Source organism: Dama dama, chromosome 24 (assembly GCF_033118175.1).
Source record: "Dama dama isolate Ldn47 chromosome 24, ASM3311817v1, whole genome shotgun sequence".
Lineage (NCBI taxonomy): Eukaryota > Metazoa > Chordata > Mammalia > Artiodactyla > Cervidae > Dama > Dama dama.
In genome coordinates, this window is record NC_083704.1 from 16,588,780 (window position 1) to 16,608,536 (window position 19,757).

The window sequence follows — 19,757 nt, forward strand, 5'->3', positions numbered from 1 at the left end:
AGTCAGCTTAGCACATTAGGGGCTTCTGTGGCGGCCAAGTCTGAACCAGCTTCCTCTCGCCACAAACCCTTCTTGTTTCTGATCCTCTGATGCTCCACGATGCTCTGAGAGCACTCTGGGCTGGCTGAAGGTGTATGTTTTGGGAGGGGTGGAGGTGTGTATGCACGACCTCTAGTTCTCTTTGGCCTGAAGTTCTATTTTGGTCGGTTCAGTACTTCCTCCCATCGCCGTATGTGCTGGGTTCAGACACCAGGACAGGTGGGGGCCACATCACTGGTGGAGAGGGCTGAGGTGGAATGTGGAAGACGGGCCTCAGGCAGGCATCCAGGCTCTTTTGAAACCATAATTCCACTGGCCGTAGAGGGCTTCATTCAGATATTGGGGACCTCTGCTTGAGGTTGGGTGGGTGATGCCCCTCACCCTTGACTTCCCATCTCTAAACACATGACTTTTGTTAGAAGCAAATTGAAGAAAGGGAGAAAGATCTCAGCTTTGTCTCAGGAGTTGTCAGTTTGTGAGAGTAACACCGTTTTTTTTTTGTTGTTGTTCTCTTTTTCTTTATAAAGTGAATACCGTTTTATATAATTTCCTTTACCCAAGGATAGAGTTGACTTTCTCAGCTATGCAGTAACCATTGTCTATGGAACTCTCTTCTCTGATGGGCAGACATTAGGGTGTGTGGTTGATATTCACATTCTTTTATTGCACAAGTTAGTAATTTATCCTGTGAAGATGAGGTAGAAATTGTTCTGGTACTAAACTCTTCTCAGCTTCTATAATTTTCTTTCTACTTTTTTTTTCTGCTGCTAAGAGATCGTGTGCCTAGTTTAATGCCTGATCAAGTAACAATCAAGAACTCTCTAGACATCATGTGGGAATTAGAGAATCCACTCTTACATTATTCCACATGGCTTTTTTAACCCAGAACTGCTTTTCTTCCCCCAGATGTGGCCATTGGTGCACCCAAGGAGGATGACTTTTCGGGAGCGGTATACATCTATCACGGTGATGCCAGGGGAATGGTCCCTCAATATTCCATGGTAATTGGCGTGAGAATGTCTTGGTCGCTGATCTTACATTCATTCTACAGACGCATACAGCACACAACATTGTTCCTGCCTTCACGTTCACCCCCTCCAGTGAAGGACACAAACCACTGATACTGCTTCTTAAATCTGAACATATGTATAGACTCCTATGTTTGCTCATATCTAGGGAGGCATTCTGCCTATAGAAGATAACATCCAAATTCTTTAGCCAGAGTTAGAGTGGTTTATTTAAGAGGAGGCTTGCTTTTTCTGGTTACTGCTTTGTCAACCATCGGCGCTGAGCCAACGGATTATCCTGTAAAATATAACCTAGAAAGACAATGGTCCATGGAGGAGGGACCTGAAAGCTGTCACGGGGCTGTTGTCACAACTGGCATTAAAACTGTCAAAGCCCTGGCTTCGTTCCCCTGGACTTGCGAATGTGGAAGTGGTGAGTTCTGGTTTTTTTTTGCTTGAAGTTCAATCTTGCTGATGGTGTCAAGCCTAGCCCCTGGGAAAAAAGGAAGTCACTTTCTGGACAGAAGCATGATCAGGATGTTTGTGGATGTCTGCGTGTAGAGTGGCACAGGCCTGGGTTCTTCTCCCAGCGGGTCAGCAACAGAAAGGAACTGAGCACATGTCGAGAAATTTCCAATCAGCCCATACTGATTTACTGAACATATATTACTTTCTCGCCCCCTTCTACTCAAGCTGACACTTGTCGTCACCCAGAAACTTGCCTCATATCTTGAAGGAGGGAAGGAAATAAAACTTTGAACTAAGTCCTGTTCTTATAAAATGTTCTGTAAAATGAAACAGGAAGTATCGAAACCTGTCCATGTGTGGAAGTCTCTAGGTAGGAAAAGGCTTTACAAGTTAATTTTAAGGGGCAGTACCTACATGTTAAGTTCAGTGTATACTTTCCTAACTGTGCTTCCTGCAGCAGATAAGAGTCAGCTGATGGAGGGTCAAGGGCTGGTGGGTTGGCTTCCAGTTGCGCCCAGGTGCCCTCTCCTGGGCGTCCTGCTTGGCTCTGTGATTCCTGCAGGAGGCAGATACCGAGGGAGGTGCTGGTGAGAGCAGGAACGCTTCCTGAGTGCCTCCTCTGCTATCTAACCTTCAGTCCTCATCACAGCCATGTGACATGGGCACCTTAGTCATCCACCTTTCATACATGAGGTGACTCCAGCCCAGGGAGGTGAACTGACCTGCCCATCGTCACCAGCTAGGAAGTAGCCACTGAGACTTTGCCAGTCTGACTCCCAGCCCTGTTATTGCAACCACTGCCCTCAACTCCATATCAGACAAAGGAATGCTGAGGGAAGCTCCATTGGAAAACAGAATTAGGGAAGCTTATTTTGCTGGGAGGCATGTTTACTCTGAGGGGCCTTCATCTACATGGACCATCCTGTGTGCATTAGAAATTAGTAAATCCGACTCTTTGCGACCCCATGGACTGTAGCCCACCAGGCTCCTCCATCCATGGAATTTTCCAGGTAAGAGTACTGGAGTGGGTTGCCATTTCCTTCTCCAGGGGATCTTCCTGACCCAGGGATCGAACCAGGGTCTCCTGCATTGTAGGCAGATGCTTTACTGTCTGAGCCACCAATGATTAGGGTGAGAAATGAGTAATGGTGGGAATAAACTCCTAGAGGATTCAGCTGATGCGGCAGGGGGAAGAGGGCTCCGGGAAACGTGGGGGCCACATCCGTCCCCAGGGGCTGCTCTCCTCTGGGTCAGGGGGCTCTGTTCCCACTGTCACAAGCTGAAAGTCATCCAGGTAATAGCCATCCTTGGGCAGCCATCGAGGTCACTCTCCACGCTTCCTCCTGGAAGCTTGTTGCCGGACCTGGGAAGCTAATTGCACAGAGAGGCGATTACAAGTTGAGAGACCCCGCTTCCCCTCCTTCCGCGGCCCTCCCGTGTTTTGTGGTGTTGCTGGGAGGGATCCCTGCAGACAACTGAAGTATACATTTTGTGGTCAGCGCGGATTGTCTTTATAGGAAGCAGGGATCAGCAGCTGGATCCGTCCTGCCTTTGTCAGCACGCAGCCTGGCTCGTTAGCTCTAACAAAGAGAAGTGGTTTGGGGCTCTTTAAAAAAAAAAAAAGAAAAGAAGCAACCGGTGATTACACGTTTCCAAGCTCCTAATGTATATGTGATAAGTTTCGTGATTTTAAAAGAAGAAAAAAATCCTTTAATGCCAGATTGTCCAGGGCCCAGGCTTGGACAGAGCGGGCATTGTGTGGGTGAACTAGAGGAGGAAATCAGAAACAAGTCTGGGCAAGGGGATCGCTTTTCTTTGGCCCAGATTGGTATTATTTCTGCTGGATACATTGTGAGATCGGGGTCTGAAGTTCTTCCATATTACTCTGTAACTCATTCTTCTTCCTCGAGTTTACCATGAAAAGTGTTGATTTTAAGATCCTCCTGTGCCTTTCTCAATCTGAGAGCCCCCCGGGCATGTCCCGGCGGCCGCTGTGATCTCTCTCCTGCCATCAGGACACCGCATGTAAACCTGGTGAAGTGGAGGTTTCCCAAGGCTCCTGGTTTTCATTTAGAGTTATTAGCACCAAGCGGACTTATCTTCCTGGCTTTATGGCATAATGGCCTGCAGATGTCTGTGGGATAACTTAAGCCTGCATCGCCACCCCCAAAAGGACCACCCCTTCACTCTTCCCCGCTTGTCCCAGCCACAGCATACCGCGGAAATGCAAACTCAGGGCAAGCTGCCGCTCACGACGTTGGACCTCAGAGCGAGATGCTCTGCTTCAAAATGTGGCTTTTAGGAAACACACAGACCCACGTCCATGTTTGCTTAGACAGAGCCACAGAGGAACGTAGGGCTCTGTCTGTTAGCAAGATACTTTTATTCAGTGTTTCCTACAGTGCTCTGATTTTTACTTAACGCTTGCACACTTCCTGTTGGATGGTTTCACTGAGGTGGCAGGAGGAGGGTTATTTGCAATTATTGGCTGCTGGGGAAGTCCGTGCTGTCTCATATGTAGGTCCTGTAGAAAAACCCCGTCCCCATAGTTGTGACTTCTTTGCAGGAAGGAAAAGGATAAGGCAAGAAAGTCCCAAGTGGGCCCCGGGTGTGTGTACACTTGGTTTTGACATGGAGGCTGCTGTGTGGCATGGATACAAAGCATTTCTCTTACCATCCACAACGAGGGCCCTGGGAGGGAAGCCTCACCAGGGAGGCTGTTTAGAGAAAGGGAAGAAAGAAGAGGCCAGATCCCAGAACATGGCACTTTCCTGATTGGGAAAGTTTGGCATCTTTGTGTGGAGTGTGCCACACGAGCATGAGTGTGTGACAAGGGCTGGGTGTACAATAAATATCCCTGAACCAGTATAGCATGTGTTGTGTTAGCACAGGTTGGACTTAATGACGAAGAAGAGATAAGTACCGATGCTGGTGTGGCCTGATGGCAGAAGAGCTATCAATGCTGATTGGCTGGTTGAAGGGTGCCTTTCAGGGAGGAGGGCAGCTTCAGCTGACTTTTTTTTTTTTTCAAATTTCCTTCAGTTTACAGAAGATTCAAGGCCATGGAGTTTTAGATGTACTAGGTAGAGCTGTTTAGACCTGTCTGTGATGTTCAGGAGCCTGTACATCTTCTGGTTGGCTTGATGGAGAGGTGATTTCCACGTGGTCATCTTTTCTAGGTAGATGTGTTGATTCCTGTCCACCTAGGACTGGGCTCACATGTGCATCTTAGGAGTGTTCCGTGTTTAGTACATGTTTAGGTAGAGAGATGTGAGGAAAATGTGTTCTGAGGACTCCAGCCAGCTACCCCTGTATAAAAACAAAACAGGACTTCCCTTAGAAATGGCAGTTGACCTTAATCCGTTTGGAGCTTCATCCAATACATCAAAACACGAACACACTCATCTAGGTGGTTTGTTCATTAGCACCAAACTTAGAAAAAGTTGTAAATGGTGACATTTGATTCAGGCAAGTACTAATAAAGGAGTGTGGGGTCTTCAACTGCCTGCTAAAACCCCCGATCAAATTCAGATTACAATTTTTTTTTTCTTTGACCAACTTCAAGACCAAGTGTCTGAGAGAAGCTGGGCTAAAGCAGTCACGGGTTCTTATTTGTGATTGTGCTGCTTCCGGTGGCTCAATCTCCCAATTATCTGTTGCAGAAGCTGTCGGGGCGGAAGATAAGTCCAGTCCTGCGGATGTTTGGTCAGTCCATATCGGGAGGCATTGACATGGATGGAAATAGCTATCCTGGTAAGCTATTTTTCTTGAAAGGCACATGAGATAAGCCAAGATAACCAGTCTGGTAAGTGTGGTCACATCTACTTAGGCTTAGAAAAATTCACACAGTAGAACAGGGTGTTTTGCTTGGTGTTTGCTTTTTAAGATGAAAGTAGTGTTAAAATTAATTTTTGTTTTTCAGTTTTAAGATGATCTGCTCTGAAGGGTTTAAGCACCAGGAGGGTGGATTTTTGTAGTGATTTCCATGGCAGCAAGTCTTTCTGATTAAGACAAAAAGCCCTCTCCACATTCAGAATATAAGGAGTGAAACCTCATGTTTTCCATATTTGAGCATATTTGGAGGTGTCTTCCTCTTGATAAGGGAAAAGGAACAACCACCCACCCCCCAAACACACACACACAAGACAAGCATTGAAAGAAACACTTGGAGCAGGGAGAAAACCATGTCCTTCCCCTGACACACAAAACAGACGTTTGCCATTCAAGGCTGGCCAGCTTGTCTTTGGGGTTAATTAATGCCTTGTGGTGGTTGAGGCTAATTGAGTAAAAAATGTACGATTTCAAACCCCAGTCCTCAGTCATATCCGGTTTAGGTGAAATTGCCTGGGCAAAGGAATAGTGGCCCCTGTGCTGTTTGAAGGGGATGGAGTAGGCAAGGTGAGGAAGCAAAGAGACGAGATTAAAAAAATCCCAAATCATCGTGGAATTTAGAAAAAAAAGTCCCTGAAACTGTCATTGTGCTAGCTTGAGAAAATGTTCCTTTCCATTTAAAATGCCTCAGAGGGATCTGTGAAAATGAATGCAGTTCTGTACAGGGTAGTGAATTTCAGAGTTTCCCACAGACAGGAGTTTTGATCATCCTTGTGTATCTATGGAGCCAGGAGGACTGGGAACAGAAAAGGGTCTGTTTTGAGGTCTGTTTCCCTCATAGCTCAGTTGGTAAAGAATCCACCTGCAATGCAGGAGACCTGAGTTCAATCCCTGGGTTGGAAAGATCACCTGGAGAAGGGAAGGGCTACCCACTCCAGAGTCTGGCCATGGACTGTACAGTCCATGGGGTTGCAAAGAGTCGGACACGACTGAACGACTTTCACTTTCACTTCTTCACTTTTCCCTGTAGACCCTCCTAGGTCTTTTTATGTTTGAGAAAGCAGTTCTTATTCTGGGCAATTTGTGACTGTCCATTGGTTTAGCAGTACTGTCCACTGCTTCCCTGTGCAACGTGCATTATAAAGTTACCCCCATAGGTAGTTAGAGATAGAGGTGGCTCCCCTTTTTACAGATGAGGATGCTGAGCCTCAGAGAACTTAGGATGCCAGAGACCACGTTGTGGTGTGAATGGGGACTTAGGCTGCTCCTCTATATTTGCACAGTAAGTGAGGGTGGTCACACTTCACAACACACGTGGATTTCCTACCTTGCAGTTTTTCATAAGAGAAATGGCCAGTGCATCAGATTCTTTTATGTTCAAATATCCAGGCAATTAAAAAAAGACTGTTAGAAAATAGCAAAATTAACAAGCACACCCAAATGCAGAGATTTTAGCAGTCCTGCAGTCCATGGATATACTCTTTGTTTTTCCTAATTGAGGGCATTTGTAGATGTAGGGATTCAGATGCTTTTGGGTTAAGATGCTTGGTTCTGTAAGTAGTCATGGGGACTGCAGGGCTGAAGGGTTTTATTATACTTGAGGGGAGAAAAGGCAGAGAACTGTTGGATAAATGAACAGTTCCTAAATTAAAATTATTTAGGAATAAACATTACCAACTGACACTTGTCTTGATTTATAGTTGGCCAAGTATTTTCATGAGTTTTCTGATTTTAGTATCTGATTTAATTCATTTAATAACTATTACATTGAGCAAGTATGTAATAAATGTGTTCTGATTTAAATATTATGAAATGCTGTCAGCTTTTGAAGAAGACATTGGGGATCATTATCTCCATTGTGCAGACAAGGACACAGAGAGTCTCTGTGGCCACGTAGAGTGAGGGGTGGAATGGAGACAGTTCTCATGTTCTGCAGAACCTAGAGCTTCTCCCAGGAGTCATTTAATTCCAAGTGCCCCCCCCCCCCCCAAATCCCTGATGTCCAAGAGAAATAATGTGAGCCACTTATGTAATTTAAGTCATTCTAGTAGCCACATAAAAAATGTTATATAAAGAAACAAATGAAGTTAATTTTAATAATGTTTTATTTAGCCCCATGTATCAACATATTACCATGTCAGCATACAGTCAATACAAAAATTTTTTATTAGTGAAATAGTTAATATTTTTTAATACCAAGTCTTTGAAATCAGTTTCTGTCTTAGACGTACATCTCAGTGCAGACCAGAACCCTTTGGGGTCTCAGCCGCCACACCTGGCGATGGGCTGCCATACACGGCAGTGTGGCTCTAGCTCCTCCAAAGCCATTACAAGCCCCTGACCTTGAGACTGGCCTCCATCACGTTGGAGCACCTTGACAGCGGGTGGGTGAGATGGGCTTCAGCAAGATTCTAAATCTGTAAACTTGTGGTTTTCAGATGTAACTGTTGGAGCCTTCATGTCAGACAGTGTGGTTCTCCTAAGGTGAGATGCTTCTCTCTTTCCCTTGGTTCTCTGTGGGTGAGGGATGGAATTTGGTTGTGGGGAGGTGCAGGGGATTTATTTATCATCAGTCAGCAATCACTTTGCCCTGTTCCTTGCATGCAGAGGTGCAATTGCAAATGCTACCTTTGTTCCCCTATTCTTGTTATCCTGTATCCCAGGGTTTCCAGCTGGTGGGCCTTGAGTGGCTTACGTGTGTGAGGATAGCATCCTTGGAGCTTCTAGGCAGAGGTTTGCCGTGAACAACCCTTCCCGTGGACGTGCTACACATAAACTGTCATTTTCCATGGGTGCCATGACCCTGCCCGGTCCCATGCGTTCATCCCTACTTACACTCGTCACCTCCACTTCCCCCCTTCCTGGTCCTCAGCCCCCAGGGACTGGGAGCCTCCCGCCCCCTCACTTTTTGGTGACAGCAGAGGGTGAGGGGCTCGAGTTCACTGTGAAGCCCATGCCATCTGGATGCCTCCTGCGAAGGCCAATGGGCTGCCGTCCCACCCACGAACCCTCTCCAAGTATTTCTGTCTGTGTGAGTCAGAGGAGGCAGAATTACACTTTGGAGTGGGAGCCAACTCTTAGGTTTTGTTAACAACCTGATTGCAGAACTTTCTAAAATAGGCTAGTAGGATCTTAGAGCTGGAAGGGATCCCAGAGGCCATGGAGTTCCACACCCTGGATTCCTCTCATTCAGCAGGGCCTTTCTCTTGAGTCTCTACCTCAGGGCTACACAGCCTCCTCTGGAAGGAGGGACCGCCTCAGATGGGGGCTTAGGAACGTCTAAGGGAACCAGTTAACTCTAGGTAATGAAAAACATCAAGTAGTTCAAATTACTTGCCTGCGCACACTTACCCACAAAGGCTGTTTGCAGGCTTTGTCAAATGAGCAGTAGCCAGAATTGTCTTTCAGAAAATCCATGGATGATTTACATTTTCAAGATTGAGTGTAAAATTCCTGAGTCAGGAGTGACTCTGTTACTACAGAGATTCTGATACTTTTAAAATCCACAACTTCTTTATCGAGCACTGCAATGGGCAGAGAATTGTGGGAAAGCATAATGTTTAAGGCATTCTGAATCAAGGGGATTAGTTAGACCAAGCCATAAATACATCACAAAAAGTCATCAATATAATACAATAGATGATAGGTGCTATGTGAACAGTATAGATAATACATATTCTAAAGATTTAGTAAAGATGATAACTACCCTAAGAATGGTCTAAACAGAGATTTGGATTATATTTTCTTATCAGATACCTAGCCTTAAGGGCCTTTAGCTTTCAAGTTTTTTTTCTTTTTCATTCTTTCCTTCTTTAATTCCTGAGAATTAATTTAAGATGGCCAATCATGTTGGAAAGAAATGAATAAATTTAATACAGCATCCTCTCCCCCCGCCCACATATTACATTGTAGAAGAAGCAGAATAGCCTTGAGGTTGAGAGTGTAAACTCTGGGGCCAGGTGGCCTGGGTTCAGACCCTAAGTCTGCCCTTATGAGCTGAATTTCCTGAGCAAGGCTGGTAACCTCTGTTTCAGGATGGTCACCTGTTAAAAAGGCAATAGTGCTCACCTCACTGAATATCGTAAGTTTTTATGAGAGCTCAATGAGCTAGAACAGTGCCTGGTTTAAGTGCTCAATTTTATGCTGTGCTCAGTCATGTCTTACTCTTTGTGACCCTTGGAGCTTGCCAGGCTCCTCTGTCCATGGGCTTCTCCAGGCAAGAATACTGGAGGGGATTGCCATGTCCTCCTCCAGGGACATGGATCCGATCCTTTCCTTTCCATAGGGTTGGATTTCTCCTTTATCACCCCATTCCCTGTGTTGGCATTTTCTCGGGTAGAACAGCTTTCAGGGCCACAGATGGTTGTGGTTGGCCTTGAGAGGCCAAGGCTCCAGCTGGTGGCCTTGCCAAGTCGTTTTCCCTCTGCTTACTCTTCTGAGAGTTTGCTCTGGCTTCTCCGCGTTCCCCTTGAATAAAACACATTCCCCGGCTGCCGTTAGTGGAAACCAGGCTCTCTCCAAACCAGGAGCTTCTGGCTTAAGGCGTATCTTATGGGTTCTACATTTTCATCATCCTTGTATTTTATAAGCTTGCAGCTGTGAGCTCCACCCTGGAGGGACTTGTCTTCTTCTGTCCTCTTTTGTGAGGGACAGCGCTCTCCAGGGATTTCCTCACACGTAGGTGTAAATGTAAAACCAGGCAGTTACACGTGGATGGGAGACCCCAGACCCTGGCCTGGCATGGAGGGTAGAACCGGATGAGGTTGATGAACTCTAACAGGGACGGGTGTGGAGTCCACATAGGAGAACACCTGGGAGCATTTGGAGAGAGGAGACTGTAGGACCAGAGCCAGGGTCACCGGCTCGGACGAGGAGGTCCGCAGACGGCCCTGACAACCATGGCAGGGGTGCCTAGGGGTCCCGAGCTCACGGTCACCCATTTCCTCATTCATCTGCTCCTGTGCATTGACCTGTTGAGATGCAGCTGGGTGTCAGATTTGGGTGTACTTCATTGTTGTTCAGTGGCCAAGTCATGTCTAACTCTTCGCGACCCCATAGGCTGCAGCACACCAGGTGTCCCTGTCCTTCGCTATCTCCTGGACAAAGTTCATGTCCATTGAACCAGTGATGCCATCCAACCATCTCATCCTCTGTTGCCGCTTTCTCCTCTTGCCCTCAATCTTTCCCAGCATCAGGGTCTTTTCCAATAAGTCAGCTGTTTGCATCAGGTGGCCAAAAGTATTGGAGCTTCAGCTTCAGCATCAGTCCTTCCAATGAGTAGTCTGGGTTGATCTTTTTGGATTGAACCTGTGTCTCCTGCACTGGCAGGCAGGCTCTCTACCGCTGAGCCACTAGGGAAGCCCTGGGTGTACTATGGAGAGCAACCAACACGGTTAATAATAAGACTGTTGTCGTTTGATAAGCGCTTACCCTGTGCCAGGCACTGTCTAAGCCCTGGTGTGTAGTAACTCCTCGCTCTTGTTGCTTTTCACATTACGGTATAATCAGCATACAATTTAGGCAGGCACTTGATGAGTCTTGCCCAGTGTGTACACCTGTGTAACTTCTACCCCCATCAAGATGAAGAGCATTTCTGTCGCTCCAAGAGGTGTCCTCTTGCCTCTCTCCAGTCACGCCCCTCTCCTGACAGACAACACCTCTTCTGATTTCTGTCCCCCTAGATCAGGTCTAGAATTTCATATAAATGGAACTAGACTGTATGCACTCTTTGGTTTCTGGCTTTCTTCACTCAGCGTGATGTTTTTGAGATGCAGCCGTGTTGTGGGTTATGCAGTGTTTTTCCTGGTACTGAGTGGTGTTCCATTGCCTGAATAGACTGCAATTGTTCGTCTTTTTTTTGGAAGAATATATGTGAACTCTTTTTTAAAAATTTTGTTTTTGGCCACACTTCTCGGCTTATGGAATTTTACTTCCTCAACTAGGGATCGAACCTGTGTCCTTGGCAGTGAGAGTGTGAAGTACGAACAACTGGACTGCCAGGGATTCCCCTGCATTTTGACTCTTAGTCTTCTTAGCACCTCTGTGACAGAGATATTGTGACTGGGAGCCTCATTTTAGGGGTGAGGAAACCAAGTGACCTGGAGGTTCTATCAGTTTAAAAAAGCAGGCGACTCTAGGTTGTGGCAAATGCTGTGAGGACAAGAGAGCAGGGTTACATTGTCAGAGGATGCCCGTGTCACGCTCAGTAGAGGCCAGGTAGGGTGGGGTCTGCGTCTGGTTGCAGGCGGCAGAGAGAGGTCAGTGGTACCCTTGCTGCGGCAGGTCTGCAGAAGTGGCCATGGGTGGGTAGAGGAGGAGAAGCAAGAAAACAGGAAATCTTACCATCTTTCCAGAAGCTTGACTGCAGAGGGGGAATCGGGAATGGCAGTGGTTCAGAGAGGGTGTTTGGAGGGTGGGATTAAAGTGACCCTCAGCTTCACCCTCATCTGTCTGAACCTCACCCTGACCCCCTTCCTTTCTCGGGGCCTGGAGAGGTTGAAGAGGTAGAAGGGAGGAGGGGAGGTGGAGGAGGGATTAGGAAGGTGAGGAAGGGAGTGTCTGGTGTCCGGACTGTGGGTGGGGAAAGGGCTCAGTGCAGGATTCAGTTTGCGATGTGGATGAGGGTGACCACCTCGGGTCTCTTCCAGGAGTGTGACGGGCTCAGGATGAGCAGGGAAGGTTCCAGAGACGAGGTGGGGCCCCTCAGAGATGGAGGAGCGGGACGCCCAGGGGACCGGGCAGGTTGGCACCCTTTGATGAGTTGCTGCATGTGGCTGAGCAGCAGTGAGCCAGGAGTCTGGAAACTCTGGCTGATGAAGCTAAGTGGGCATCCCAGACATGATTTTGCTGACAGGCAAGTAGGAATAGACTTGGAGTTACCTTAGGGTCTTGGAGGGACCAGAAAATGGAGGAGGGCCAGGAAACCATGCCTGTGTGTGCATGTACCACACACACACACACACCCCCCACACCACACCACACCACACCATGCACACACACCACACACATACTACACACACACACACACCACACACATACTACACACACACACACACCACACACTACACACATCACACACACACCACACACACACCACACACACACCATACACACACCACACCATGCACACACACCACACACATACTACACACACACCATACACACATCACACCATGCACACACACACACACACCACACCATGCACACACACCACACACACACTACACACACACACACACACACTACACACATCACACACACACACACACACACACACCCCACACCACACCACACCATGCACACACACCACACACACCATACACACACACACCACACACACCATACACACATCACACACACACCATACACACACCACTCACACACCATACACACACACCACAAACACACACCATACACACACACCACACTTACACACACCATACACAGCATGCCTGTTCTGCTCTAAGGGGGAGAGTCAAGAGCCATGTAGGTTAGGAATGCTTTGGGCTGCAGTTAAGAGAAAACCTTTCTGAGGTTGGCTTTCAACTACGTGGATGTGAATTGGGCCTCCCTTGTGGTTCAGCTGGTAATGAATTTGCCTGCAATGCAAGAGACTTGGGTTTGATTCCCTGGGTTGGGAAGATCCTCTGGAGAAGGGAAAGACTACCCACTCCAGTATTCTGGTCTGGAGAATTCCATGGACTGTATAGTCCAAGGGGTCGCAAAGAGTCGGACATGACTGAGTGACTTTCACTTTAAGACGTGAATTAGCTCCCTGGAGTGATGGATTACTTTGGGGATGGTTAGTGGTCTAACACCTTCACCAAAGGTGTGGGCTCTTTATCTGTCCTCCCGTCTCTGCCATGCAAGCAGCACTAACCCCACAAAAGGCCAGGATCACTGGAGTAACATCATGTCTCAGGGTATCCTGCCTGGGTTTATTGTCTACCTGGAAGTAAAATACCATGATCAAATTAGATATCAGAATTTAAACTGAGAACTATCAGGAAGAAGTATTCTATGGATTAAAGGTGTGTATACACACACACACACACACACATATTATGGCATATTACACAACTACAGGAATGAGTGAAGTAATGGCATTTATCACAATAAGGATGGGCCTAGAGATGATCATACTCAGTGATCAGACTCAGATCACACCCAGACAGAGAAAGACAAATCTCATATGATATCACTTATAAGTGGCAGCTATAAAATGATACAAATGAACTTATTTACAAAACAGAAAACAAACTTAATGATTACCAAAGGGGAAAGATGGGGGAAGGGATAAATTAGGAGTTTGGGGCTAACATATACCCACTGGTAGATATAAAATAGAAAACAATGAAGACCTACTGTGTAGCACTGGGAACTCTACTCAATATCTTATAATAATCTATAAGGGGAAAGAATCTGAAAAAAAATAGACACACATGTATATGTGTTTAACTGAATCACTTTATACCTGAAACCAACCCAACGTTGTAAATCAACTATACTTCAATTTAAAAAAAAGCATTCCAGCCACCAGCTTCTTTTAAAGTCTCAATGCATTAGCGATGTTGCCCTTGGGTACCCCTCTGCTTTCATCTCAGCCCATGAAACCCAGTCTCCCGCCCCTACCAGGGTGTGGGCTGGCCCAACTCTGCCCTCAGGAAGTTTGTTCTCTGGGATTAGCTCAAGAGGGCAGGTCCCATGTTAGGGTGACAGGCTCCTGGTGTTATGCCATGGAACGTCAGAGGAAGTGATCAGAGAGGCTTATGAAAGATTTCTGGGCTTTTCCTGGTCCTGAAACAATACTTGGAGTTGAAACAAAAAGGTTTGGGGGAACTGATCTGACGGATGTTGCAGGGAGAGGTGCCTGTGAAGGTCCCAGCTTGTCATTTCAAAGGATTATGTGTTTTGTTTTTTTTTTTTTCTTTTAACAACCCTCATCGAAGTCCTTTTGTCTGTACTGCTCACTTCTGCTTCCTGCTCACCTCGCCTTCCTCTGCCAGGCTCTGTCCCGGGAGGAGGAAGCAGGCATTTCCCCAGCGAGGGGCCCTGGGATGGTGGGAGGGGCTGGGCTGCTTCAGCACAGTGACCTGGCTGGACATGTGCTAGGCCGGTGGTGCCTCACTGAGTGGACCCCAGCTCTGCTGGTACCCCTGTCTGTTTGATGAAGCTTCGGCCCCTCCTGTTGTTTTCGATTCCTTGGACTAGAGAGGTTTCATTGAACAGGGGTTGTTGTTGTTGTTTTAAATTTTTATTGGAATATAGTTGATTCACAATGTTATGTTAGTTTCAGGTGTACAACAAAGTGAATCAGTGATACATATACATTTAGTTACTCTTTAAAAAATTTTCTTCCCGTAGAAGTCATTACAGAGTATTGAGCAAAATTTCCAGGTGCTGTGTAGTTAAGTCCTTAGTAGTTATCTGTTTTATATATCGTAGGGTCTTTATGTCAGTCTCAATCCCCCAATTTATCTTTTTGCCCTCTTATCCCCTGGTAACCGTGTTTGTTTTCTATGTCTGTGACTCTGTTTTGTAAATGAGTTCATTTAACAAGAATTTTTGAACACCTGCTCACTAGGGAATATCAGGATGAATTCTGCAGGATCCCAGCCCTTGGAGGGCCTGTAGGCTGATGGGATGAATTTGGACATGGACGGTGGGCTTAGTTAGTAGGTGAGGTGAGGTGTGGATACAGAGAAGGAAGAAATCCAAGTGCTAGGTTGCTAAGGAACACTTGAGCATCTTCTAAGGATGAACCCAGAAGGAAGTTGGAAACCTGATATTCGATTTCCAGGCACTGCTGTTATCTGAATTCCGTTAGACTTGCAGCTGGGTCTGCCCATAGTTCCTTTTTACTTGTCACAATTGTTCTTCTTTTAACCCACATCTCAAGGTAGTGCTGGCAGTAGTGAAATCCCCTAACTCCATCTGGGCCATGCAGTTCCTTGCTTCCTTTCTTCTTCGAGGTTTTCCTTAATGCTTTCTTTTCTCTGAGTTGGTGTTGGTCCTGGCTCCCATCTGTCTTGTCCCCCTGGGCGCTCTTTGCGGGATCATTGAACACAAGTGAGGTCATTGTTCTCAAGCTGCTAAAGCCCCTTAATCTTGTTATATCACCCCCGGCGGCGTGAAGGCTGGGGCTCCTTGGGGGTAAAAGGGTCTCTTTGTGAGGCCTGGAGGGGAGAAGGTTAAGCCACAGTTTAGGTGAATCTTCCCTCAGCAGATGTTTGCAACCAGAGCAGAATGGTGTGATTCACTCCCTGCTTCTAATAGGGGGCCCCGGGGGAGTGCCCGGAAGGCCAGCAATGATGTCCATCCATCAAGAATTGGAGGGTGGTCCTTGTCGGTGATAGGAGTGTGCCTATGTTTATTGGGTTTCACTTGGTCCAGCTATTAGGCAGGGTGATTTCTTCAGCTCCGAAATGCTTTGCTGTTACCAGCTGGGACCCCATTCATCAAGGTCTTTTAGAAAAAGTACTTAATTAATTGATGGGAGTAAACAAAGAGGGAAGGTTTCTGGATGGGACTTTGCAGTTCATGGCAGTAATGGCAGTAAATGCATTGGGGGAATTCCTGCTTGTGTGTCTGTTTCTTGAGTCACGGCATCCCCCTGTAGGGACACCTCTTAAATCTGTTCCTATCTTCCTATTAAAATGGAAATCAAAAGTTAATTGGTGAAATTTTAAAATAATCTCCCAACATCTGGTGGTTCATTTATGGCTTCAACCAGATGTGTTTTATTAACAACTAGCTGACCTTCATTATTGGGAAGATAACTGTTCATTTATTGGGAAATAAGCTGAGACACCAGAGAACAGGATTTACAGAGCACCCTGGCCATTTTCTCTCACTCAGGCTGATTCATACTTTGCTTAGAGGCTGGGCTGAAGCCCTGGGATTTTTCCTGTCGGCTTAGTTCTCATTTGGTTCCTCCTGACCCGTAGGGCGAGACCCGTCATCACAGTGGATGTCTCCATCTTCCTCCCCGCCTCCATCAACATCACGGCGCCTCAGTGTCATGACGGCCAGCAGCCTGTGAACTGCCTGAACGTCACTGCCTGCTTTAGCTTCCACGGCAAACATGTTCCGGGAGAAATAGGTAACACACAAGACCAAGTCAGGTCTCTGCATAGCCATCCTAACTGGTGTGGGCTTGTGGGATCATGGGCAACCAGGGCCTGTTCTGGAGGTCCCCCCTGAAGTGCAGCCTGGCTAGGTTTACAGGCAGTGGGTCCACAGGCTAGATGCCCTTTTCCCTGAGGTTCCCCCTCTGCTCTTCTAACCATTATTTTCTCAATTCAGTGCAACCTCCAGCTCTCAGAAAAATAATATTTGACTCTAAGCATCCTTTCTCCAAATGTCCCTGGACTATACTGAAACCTCACTGGGCCACGAGTAGGACAGGTGGTGGGTCTTGTGGACATGCAGTGGGTAGCCTGGCCCTGCCGAAACATTCCATGTAGTTAGAAAAAAAAGTAGTGGGACTTTGGAGGCTCTCCCTTGAGCTTGCAGCACCAGCCACATGTTGAGGGCTCATGTTCTTTCCTGTGGAATCAGAGACACAGGATGAGTGGTGAGATTAGCATGCTGAGTTTTACAAAGGTTCACGCTTCCAAAAGGCAGGGAGCTGCCTTTGTTAGCTTCAGGTGATGGAGAAGAGGCAGGTAAACCCTGGCCACTGGCAGCCATCCCTGCCATTTCTCTAACAGGGGGAGGTCAACTTGCTGGCTTAGTTCCGAGACTGGATCAAGCCCTGGAACAAGATAGGATCAATGTGGCTTAGAATTCAGAGTGTGTGATCACCTGAAGGAAGTGAATCTGGAGTAGTTGTGCAGATTAAGAAGTCTTTTGTTTTTACAAACTGTATCAGCATCCCCTAGGAGTTTGTTAGATGTGCAGAATCACAGGCCCTGTTCTAGACTCTGAACCAGAATCTGCCTTCAATAAGATCCCCACAGGATGCTGGTACACATTTAAGTTTGAGATGCTCTGCTCTGGGGTGCAGGTGTGTGGGAACCCAGACACACAGAACACATGTCATGCACTAGTCAATTTCTCAGCTGCATCTTGAATGCTCTACCTTAGATAACAATATGCTAGTCCTTCTAGGCCAGGGGTCCCCAAACTCTGGGATCTAATGCTTAATGATCTGACGTGGAGCTGATGTAATAATAATAATAGAAATAAACTGCACAAAAAATGTAATTCTCTTCAATCACTCCCAAACCATTTCCCCTACCCCAGTTCATGGAAAAATTGTCTTCCATGAAATTGGTCCCTGGTGCCAAAAGGTTGGAGACTGCTGTTCCGGCTTGTCTCACTGACATTTCTCTTGATCTTCAGGTGGATTGAATAAACTCAACAATGAAATCTTGTATTTTTTTTTATGGATTTTTGAAAAAGAACTCAGAAATTTCAAAATTGAATATGAATTTACTGTGAACTTGGAACTTGGGTAGTACGAGAGAACTAACAAACTTTTTGTGTGCGAATCCAGTGAGAAAAAGATACTTGGTCCAGATCATACAGCTCTTGGTGAAGCCAAAAGTTGAATTCTGGTCTGATGATACTATTGCTTTCCAAAAACAATTTCCTACCATCTCCCTAATTGTTTAAGGCACCACAGTCTTTAGGAAAAAAAATGGTCTGATGGTCTTGGGACTCATATATCCTCTGCCTAATTAGATGGTATGTCCTTTATCAAATATCAACTCGTGATGTAGTTGGACTCCATTAAAAAGCATTTTAAAAGAATTGTTGAGTGGAAGATTACTTCTGGTGTATTTAAAAATAAGCAGAACTATTCTGCTATAGAACTCTTAAGAAAAGCAAGCAGTTAATAGTTCATGTGTGTGTTCATTTGTCAAATATTTATTGTGTGCCTGCATGAGCCAGCCATGTCCTCATGGAGCTTTTAATGGGAATTAGAAGGAGTTTCTATTTTGATCCTGAAGCTGCACACACAGTTTTCAGACTCATTAACCACATCGCTGTGGTGGTGAAAATGGAGGTAAGTTGGTAGAGCAGGAACAGAGAAGAAACCAAAATGCAAGTTTGGAGCAAGAGTGATTTCAGAGCATATGACATAAGTGTGAGAGCAAACCCTAATTTGTAGATTCAAGGGCCGAGCCAGGAGGAGATGTGGGTGTTTTCTCATGCTGCCCCCAGCAAGTGTCTCTTTCTGGGGCTCTAGTCATTGACCCCAGTCACTGGGTCTCCTTTCATAGACCCCAGTGATTGGGGCCCTTTTCACAGACTCTGGTCATTGGGGCTTCGTTCATAGACCTCAGTCATGGGGCTCCTTTCATAGACCCCAGTCACTGGAACTCCTTTCATAGACCCTGATCACCTGAGCCCCTTTCAGTGACCCTGGTATTCAGGGCCTCTTTCGGCGACCTCCAAGCAGAATTATAATGTAGGTCAGGGCTAGTCATGGCCCTTCAGTGATGGAGGATGGTGGAAGAGACAGGCTGTTGGATGACATCCAGTACTGCCCCCAGGGGCAGAAGCCTGGATAAGGTCCGCTTTAGGGTGTGGAGAATTGAGCAGGTGCTCCTCCGCTACTCTCCATCTGCCACACGGGGTCATTGATGAAATCCAGTATCTCTTGACAGTCTAAGGGGATGTTTGTACACATTTATTTAAGAGTCAGGCTTAAAGAGAATGGTAATGGGAGAATTTGGGTATTTGCAGAGCAATGCAGGAAGTTATCTATCCTTGGCATTTTCTGTCCCTTTCCCTGGAATTTAGGGAAATGAGCGATAGCTTAGTTTTTGCAGTAAAGAGAGAAATGTAGAAATCCACCCCTAAATGAGTTGGCAGTGGAATATAGAAGGTTTGAGTAGGGAACAGTGGGAAGCCGTGGTGGTGGAGCTGAAGTAGCCATGTGGATTCAGATGTGGGTAGACTTCTCCATAGATGCTTCCCCAGGGTTCTGCACCATCAGGAAGATCAGGTCCCCGGTTTCCAGATGCAGGAAAGATGGGGTAACCTTCAGTGCACAGACATCCTTTGCTCTCCTCCCGGCCCAGTAGCTGGTGCTGGCCAGCTTGGTGTCACCACCCAGGCCTCTGCATTGGGAGCCCGTGGCTGGAACTCTGGTTACAAGCCTTCCTTACTCTCATTGCTGGAGGAAGATGCAAGAACTTGTTAGTGGTGGTTTTGGCCGTGGTGTGCTTGGCAAGAGGGCATCTACCAGTCACCTCTGAATGTCTGCGTATCCAGAGCAGAGTTTGTCAGCAGAACGGCTGTGTTTGGATGGAACAGGCTGGGCAGTGCAATAGGGAGGTGCCCAAGGCTGTGCTTGGCACTTCTGAACAGTCGTCAGAAGTGGTATGTATCTGCTGGCATCTTCAGCTGTGGGACCACCCTGAGAATGTTTTGGGGGGACTGTAAGCAGTTGACTTATAG

General features: G+C 46.6%; 1 protein-coding gene across 1 annotated transcript in view; it reads left to right on the forward strand.

The window, feature by feature from the left end:
* The window catches only part of ITGA9 (integrin subunit alpha 9), a 362,863-nt gene that overhangs the window by 67,554 nt on the left and 275,552 nt on the right, over positions 1-19,757 (forward strand). The window contains exons 11-14 of the mRNA XM_061127757.1: positions 946-1,040; positions 5,177-5,267; positions 7,784-7,829; positions 16,292-16,446. Coding sequence (XP_060983740.1) covers positions 946-1,040; positions 5,177-5,267; positions 7,784-7,829; positions 16,292-16,446 — 387 coding nt within the window. The remainder of the gene's footprint in view (positions 1-945; positions 1,041-5,176; positions 5,268-7,783; positions 7,830-16,291; positions 16,447-19,757) is intronic.